The sequence below is a fragment of the Impatiens glandulifera genome, unplaced genomic scaffold (assembly GCF_907164915.1).
Source record: "Impatiens glandulifera unplaced genomic scaffold, dImpGla2.1, whole genome shotgun sequence".
Taxonomy (NCBI): Eukaryota; Viridiplantae; Streptophyta; class Magnoliopsida; order Ericales; family Balsaminaceae; genus Impatiens; species Impatiens glandulifera.
The window spans coordinates 28,584-36,939 of NW_025918976.1; the positions used below are offsets into that span (position 1 = coordinate 28,584).

The 8,356-nt window shown below is 31.5% G+C and overlaps 1 protein-coding gene across 1 annotated transcript; it reads right to left on the reverse strand.

Moving 5' to 3' along the window:
- Window positions 1-5,890: 5,890 nt before the first annotated feature.
- LOC124917249 (6-phosphogluconate dehydrogenase, decarboxylating 2-like) lies at window positions 5,891-8,085 on the reverse strand. The gene is made up of 2 exons (XM_047457719.1): window positions 7,935-8,085; window positions 5,891-7,473 (listed from the first exon to the last, which is right to left on the reverse strand). Exon 2 carries the CDS (start codon window positions 7,463-7,465, stop codon window positions 6,014-6,016), a length of 1,452 nt encoding a protein of 483 aa, XP_047313675.1. The 5' UTR covers window positions 7,466-7,473; window positions 7,935-8,085; the 3' UTR covers window positions 5,891-6,013.
- Between the last annotated feature and the right edge of the window lie 271 nt (window positions 8,086-8,356).

The following is an 8,356-nucleotide window of genomic DNA, read 5'->3' on the forward strand; positions in this document are numbered from 1 at the left end:
TCACCAAAAAATAATTTGAATGGTAACTATAACCCCATAAATTCCCTTATGTAGCTTAGCACATGTCTGAACGACGTGTGACAATACGGGGAATCGCGGGTGCCTCGAGATTCGATACGCATGCGTTTCAACCTTGATTTGTGTGTCAGACGTCTTTTAAAAAAAAACATTATTTTAATTTTTTTTAGAATACTTGGGAGCTTTTGAAATTAATCATGTAAAAATAATTAATTTTATTCAAATTTTAATAATTTGGGGACCAAATAACAATTTGGTTTAAAACTCGGTTTACATTGATCAAACATAACTAATTAAAATATTATTTATTTGAAAATAGAGTTGCCAAATAATTTTTAAAAAATCAGTAAAAGGTATGTGTATAAACATACTTTATACTAGAGTTTCTATAAGGGGGTTCAGTTTTTGGTTACACTCGAAAAAGGGCTTTGGCGTTATGTCCTTCGCACCCGTCAAAAGACGGTTTAATTTTTAAAGCAAAGTTTGGCTATTACAAGATATATTTATAACATTAATTTATTTTAATTAGTAGTCCGGGGGTCCCTAAACAATGATAGATTTAGATTACGTAAATAATTGTACAAAATTATTTAAAAAGAGCGTAATCAGCGATTGCGTTGATATACTGAATAAAACCCTAAAAATATCATAAAAGTGTTAGAATTTAAAATAAATTCCAAACAAGTATTCACCAAAATATTTATTTAGAAAATATCGCGAAAAATTTTAAATATCATTTTCTAACTTTCGGGATTATTTGAAAATAGATTGGGGTTCCAAAATTACAAAAATAATTTTAGATATTGAAAGTGGAACTAAATAGGCCATAGGACCAGAGTCCTATGGCCTAGGTCTGATTTTGCCGATCTGGGCTCGGATGGGCTCGATCTAGACTAGGGTGGTTTGGATCTGGAGGGCTCGGTTCTGGGTTCGGGAGGCTTGGTCTCGAACTCGAACTGTTCGGTCGAGAGACCGGAGGGCTCAATCCTAGGGTTTAGGAGGCTCGGTCATAGGTCTAGGAGGCTCGGTCCTATGTCTAGTTTTTCTCGGTCATGGACCTGGGAGGCTCGGTCCCAGGTCAGACCTCTTGGTCCGAGGTTAGAAACCTTGGTCGGTTTCCTCAGCCCTTGCTCAAGAACACCGGTCTTAAGTCTCGATCCCAACTCACTAACATCGATCCTAGGTCTCGGTCTGACTCAAGTACATTGGTCATTGTTCTCGGTCCCGACTCAAGAACATCGGTCCTTGGTCTCGGTCCGAATCGAGGATCCTCGGTCCTAGTCTTATAGGACTTGGTCATCGGGGACCGAGTTTTCTTGAATTGGTCAAGAATTGCAAGTGCTATAACTTTTGATACAGAATATAGAATCATGATCTGTAAGTTGCAATCAACTCATATGATTGTAGGGATCAAAAGCCCTAGCACTAATTACGATCAATCGATCTCTACAAAGATCAATTCTCAAAACTGTTTTTTAGGCCAAAATTTGGGATATTTTGAATTAGGCTATCTTAAGGCCTATTATTGTTCCAATAGTTTTGAAATGGTGAATATAGTCGAACACAATCAAAATAAGAACATCATTCAATCTCTGTAACAACTTTTGAAAATGAAATTCAAACTCATTTTTTTCAAAATTTCAGTTTGATAAAAAATGATCGGGATGTTATTTTAATGATTTGGAAATCATCCTAACATGTTTAGCAACTATTTGAATAAAAAAAATTCAAGCTTAAAGCTAAAGAAACAAGAATTTCAAAAAATCTAGAATTTCAATCCAATTTTTCGTTTTGTTTGTTTTAAGTGATTTGATCAAAACTCTTTCAACAGAAAGTTCATATAACATTAATTAATGATTCTAAACAAAGAAATCACATAATTAAACCCTAGAATTGATCAAATCGATCAAACTTGATAAGAACCAATTTTCAATCACAAATTGAAATACAATGGATCTAGATGCTTACCAATAGTTGGAGAACACTCCAAGGATGTATTAGAAGCTTTCCCAAAGCTTGGATTAAAGCTTTGATCGTCGGAGATCATTTTCACAAAAATCAGTTTGGCCGGAATCTTTGATTCTTTGATTCTGTATGTAACATGTGATAATTGTTTGGTGTTTGCCTAGAGGGTATTTATACTAAGCTAGGTCGGTTGAGGAGGTCAAATTCAAATTCAATTTGTGTCATTTAAAGTTTTATCCTTAACTCTGTTCTTATCTTCGACAACCTAGTTCTAGGCTAAGGTGGAGATTCTAGGTATATGGCTAATGATGACGGAGATAAGGTGAGCACATGGATGAAAATTGGGAGGATATAGATGGCTAATGATGGTGAAGATAAGGTGAGCACATGGATGAAAAATGGGGAGGATAAAGATGGCTAACGGAGGAGATGGGGCTTCTAAAAGAAAAGTTGGTCATCGCTCGTGTTTTCTTGTGATCGTCCTGTTCGACCGGGAAAAGACGAATAAAACGACGTCATTTTGTTTAAAAACAAAACGCACCATTGCGTTCTGTTGGAAATTCGTTCGCATTTGGGTGTTTCGGCTAACGGGCTTGACGTTTCCCGTTAGTGCTTTTGTGTGGACCGAGCATGCACGGGCCTCCGCTACAGCGGAGTGCGTGGCGTGTTTCTGGGCATTGAATGATGCATAGGTGCTCATTTGATGACCCAGGATCCTGCTGCAATTCAATTTTTCATTTCGGTCACACCGATTATCAGTTTATTTTTTATAAAAAGATTATTTGAAATTGAATTTTAATCCCTTACTTGCGCTTTTCTTCACCAAAAATTACTTTGGGAACATAATAAAATTAGTTCATCGTTTTATTTTGGGGTATTTTTGGGTATTTATTTAATTGTTTTAAGTCATAAATTATACATAATTTATGTTTAAAATCATAATTAAATAATTTAACCCTTCTTAGGTTTAATTTGGGTAAAAAATATACAATATTTTGACCCTCAAATTATTTTTGGACTTTTATTTAATTTTCCTAATTATAATTTAATTAATAAAATAATTAACCCTAATTTGATTCTGAATCTCTTTTTAGGTTATTTTGAATTTAAAATTTTAAAATATTATTTTAATATTATTATAAAATAATAATATTTTTATAAATTATGGTAGGTCAAATTTTCATGCTTACACTAAGTCGACCACCGTTTCAATCAAAAAATTTCAACAACTACCCAAGACTCGGTATCACCTAATGAATCAAAGTAATATTTCATAAAAACTATAAACACTAACCACCACTCGACAATGTAAAAATAAGGAATTGTTAATTTATCTTCTTTATTTTATTTTATTCTTCGGTCAAAGTTATTCTTCAAAATTAAAAGTTAATAATAATAAATAAAATTAATATTTATTAGAAATAATGCTCAAACCAGGGATCCAGTGTGGGGACAACACCGACAATACATGAGTCTCCCACATTGCAACTGACAAAGAAAAAGAAAATTTAAAATATAATAATCACCAAAGTAGTGAACATGTAGTTTATTATGGAAGAACAATATTGTAAAAATTCAATAAATATAAAAGATCAATTCTAAAAGAGAATGAAAGATACAATAAGACTAAACCAATAATAACATCAATTTTTCGTGTTTTTTTATTACAATTTGTGTTGTCATTTATCTTTATGTACATTGACAAGTGTATAGTTATTCAAAAATCAATCTCAAACTATAATGTTTTTTTATCCACCCTTTCTATAGCATCAACAATTTATCTATAAGCAAAAATAAAACATGGGCTTTGAATTTTGTTTAGTTTATGTAGATATTTATTTTTAATAAACCAATACTGTTGTATTAATAATTGTTAAATAGGATAACTATCATTATCAATCAAAGATCATAATCAACCAATTAGAATGTTCTTAGTTTACTTTATAATATACTTTTCTTTTTAAGGCTATCTGATTGGACCATAAGCAAAAGAATACATGTCAAATTTTGAAAGATTTTATCAAATTTAATGTAATGGGCCCAATATAATATATGTGTGCAACTTGTGTTATCTTATGCCATTCTAATATTATGTTAAATAAGACAGTTGATTGGAGATGAAAAGTGAAAGTAAGTTTCATTTTTCAAATTTAGGGATTATTGTTGCAATTTTCTTTATCCAAAAAAATATAGAGGTTGTAAAGTCATTTTTCTTGTGCCCCTTATTTGTCTTTTTTTTATTTTTTATTTTTTTTGTATCGTAGATGATTTTTTTTTAACCACTCAGATTTAAGTTATGTTGTGTATTTGAGTTGTTCAGTGCGATAATCTATTTAACTGAAGTTCATTTTTATTTTTCTTATAAAGAGTTTTTAAATTTATATCCTAGAATCCTTTTTATAAATATCTTATTGGCAGAATTTTTTAACGTTGTTTATCAACCCTCGGATAAATTTTATTACCGTTCAAAATTCTTGGTATAAATTTTTCTACACCGATTAATTAGTTTGTTTGATTTTCTCTCCTTCATTTTAGAGTTATCATGAAGAAATTGTGTGATTAGTGAATTAATTCCATTAAAATATTAATCTTTGTAAATTATGTAACGTCTAAAATTTTAATTAGTTTATTAAATTGTTTTAGATATTATTTTTTATTATTTACAAATTAATCTTCTATATATAACTCCTTATTTAATTTAATGAAAATTAATTTTTTAAATAATTTATGAATTATTAAAAAAATGTTGATCACTTTCAAAATGTGAATTTATTTTTGATAAAAAAAAGTTTTAAAAGTGTTAATATATAACTATAAAATTTTGTTTTATAAATCAAAAGTATTTAATATTTTGATAAATAAATTAGTAATAATATAATTTATAAAACTTCACTAACATAATAAAGTAACAATAATAATTCTTAAAATATCAAATATTACAAAAAGAAAAAGAAATTTTAGAATATAATAATCATTAAAATAATGAAAGTTAGACTTTGGAAGAGCAATATGATCTTAACGTCCATATATATTGTGATGGGAATAGAAATATCAAGAACAATAATATAAAAAAATATAAAAAATAATTTTATTGATTGGCTTGAGTGAAAATGAGAAATACAATAGCTATAAGTATAATTAAAAAGAAAAGGAAATAACCAAGAATTGGAGATGAGACTAACATAATCTAGTTTTTAAGACTAAATTAATCATTAACTCTAATTTAATTCTATTTATATAGTAGAATGGGCTTAAAAATACAATTCTCTTATAAAATGGGCCATACTAAATTCAAAGTTCATTGGCTGCCCATTTTTTTAATTGAGACTCTACAAATTAGGTATATCTTCAATTTCTTTATATAAAGTATATCATAAAAATATATTTATCGAATATTCTACTGAATTTCGGTTAGGTTACGATTGTATCAAATATTTGCGGTATAACAAGATTTTGTTACAACATTGACATTATACAACAATTTCAGAATGATTATTACATGAAATTTAGACAAAATTAAAACTTAAAGATTTCTCTCGTATAAAAATTAGAGTTTGACATGAATAAACATAAATAAAATTTTGAAAATTTGATACAAATATAGTTAATTATGGACTGAAAATAGAGGTAATTTCCAAATGTCAATACCCTATATTAGGGTATTTTTCTTGGAGTCGAATTTGCGTCTCCTCTCTATATGATTTTAAACTGTTTTGAAGACCCCATTTTTTTAAGCAAGCCGTTATTTTAAATTTGTTCGATTGAATCGGTTTTGAGAACTCCTTGGAGATTAAACTCTTCAATAGTCATAGTTCTTTCTCTTTTTTCAAAAGAATCTATATCATCTCATAAAGTTCAATATCACAATCAGATTGACAAGCAAAGGAAAAAATAACACAATTTCATACATAATCACTTCAACAAATAGATAAAAGATGACATTTTTCTCAATAAAATAGTTCACACAACAATATAAATAACAATACACAAACATCAAACACATTTATTACTTGCAAAGAACACAAAAAACTCACATGTTTGCCTGTTTAGCGAGCTTAAACCATTCGGTATGGAACGAACCAGGCATATCAGTCCTCTCATAAGTATGAGCTCCGAAATAATCTCTTTGCGCCTGAACCAAATTCGCAGGCAAACTTTCCCTTCTATAAGTATCGAAATAAGCAAGACTAGTAGCCATACCAGGTGTGCTTATTCCAGCATTAATAGCAAGACATACAACTCTCCTCCAAGCAGCTTGTCTTTCAACAATCTCACTTGCAAATTCAGGATCAACCAAAAGGTTAGCCAAATCCGAGTTCCTGTCATAAGCCTTCTTAATTCGATCCAAAAATATCGCGCGAATAATACAGCCACCTTTCCAAATCCTAGCAAGCTCCCCCAGCTTCAATCCCCAATTCTTTTCCTCACTTTTCGAACGAATCAAGTTCATTCCCTGCGCGTAGCTGCAGATTTTCGACGCGTAAAGAGCTTGACGAACGTCGTCGATTAGTTGTTTTTTATCGACGAAAACTTGATCATCGGTGATGATGACTTCATCGAACAATTTAGCTGCTAAAACTCGTTCTTCCTTTAACCCACTAAGGAATCTTGAGTCTAAAGAGGAGGCGATTGTCGGAGCAGCGATGGAAAGCTCGGCTGCTTGTTGAACTGTCCATTTTCCTGTTCCTTTCATGCCAGTTTTATCGAGCACCTTGTCTACGAGATGCCCTTCTGCTTTATCGTCTTTAATTGAGAATATATCAGCTGTAATCTCAACCAAGAAGCTTAAAAGCTCTCCTTTGTTCCATTCGGAGAAGACTTGGTGTAATTCCTCGTTCGAAAGCTTGCCAACGGATTTAAGAACATCGTAAGCTTCAGAGATTAACTGCATATCACCATATTCAATTCCATTATGAACCATCTTCACGAAATTCCCCGAACCACCTTTACCAATGTAGGTTACACAAGGACCACTGTCTTCAATCTGAGCTGCTACTTTAAGAAGGATATCTTCGATATGTTTATAAGCTTCGAAAGATCCTCCAGGCATTAGAGAAGGTCCATTTCTAGCACCTTCTTCTCCACCTGAAACTCCCATTCCGAGGTAGAGAAGACCCAATTCAGCAGCGGCTTTCTCTCTTCTCTCCGTGTTTTCATACCATTCGTTACCACCGTCGATTATGCAGTCTCCTTGTTCCAAATAGACTGATAATGTTTTAATAGTGTCGTCTACTGGTGATCCGGCCTTGACTAGCATTATGATTACTCGTGGCTTTTGGATTGAGAGAATGAAGGATTCAGGATCGTGAAAACCATATAAAGGAAGGTTTCCTTCTTGCTTGGCTCGGGCAACTGTTTCGTCAACTTTTGAAGAACTTCTATTGTAAACTGAAATTGGAAAACCTTTTTCTGCTATGTTTAGGGCGAGATTTTGACCCATGACTGCAAGACCAGCAAGACCGATTCTACTAAGAGTTGCCATCTCGTTTCCTGTATCGATAAAGAACAACAGTATGAAAATGAAATCCAAAACCCTAAATTTGAAAGCTTGATCACTGATTATTCTAAACAGAGTGAACTATGATCTGAGAATAGACAAAACTAGAAGATTGATTATCAGCAATCGTAACGTAATCGAACCCAATGATCAAAAACGGGAAACAAAATTACAAGTTACTACTATACTATACTATACTATACTATACTATACTGAAAATGAAATCCAAAACCCTAAATTTGAAGGGTAGATCACTGATTATTCTAAACCGAGTGAACAGAGGAAGAAATCAAAAGCTAAATGGTTGAACTATGATCTAAGAACAGACGAAACTAGAAGATTAATGATCAGAAATCGTAACGTAATCGAACCCTAGCTATGATCCAGAACGGGAAACAAAACTGTACTGAAATTGATAAGAAAGGAAAGATCAAAATGGGTTAATTGATAATACCTTTCAGATGAACAAAGGTAATTGATTTCTATGAATGAGATCTGGGATTTTGATTTTGATTTTGATTTTGATGAACTGGGTTATCAAAATATATATATATATATATATATACATCTTCTCTACCCACCCCCACTTGGGAGAGAAAACAGAGATGGAAACAGAGAGTCCAGTTCAGACTTCGGTTAGAGAATTCTTAGGTTCTTGTTTGGTTCAATAAACTCGTCTTTATTATAAATATATATTTATATATTTAAAATGATCTATATAATATATGAAAATAAGAAAATTAAAAACTCTAAACCCTAAGTTAAACAAACCTTTTAAATCGAATCGACATTGTTTAAATCAAATTGAATTAGTCAAACCAAATTCATTACGTTTTTTTCTATTAAACCAATTTCAACGGTTCGATTGTTGGTTCA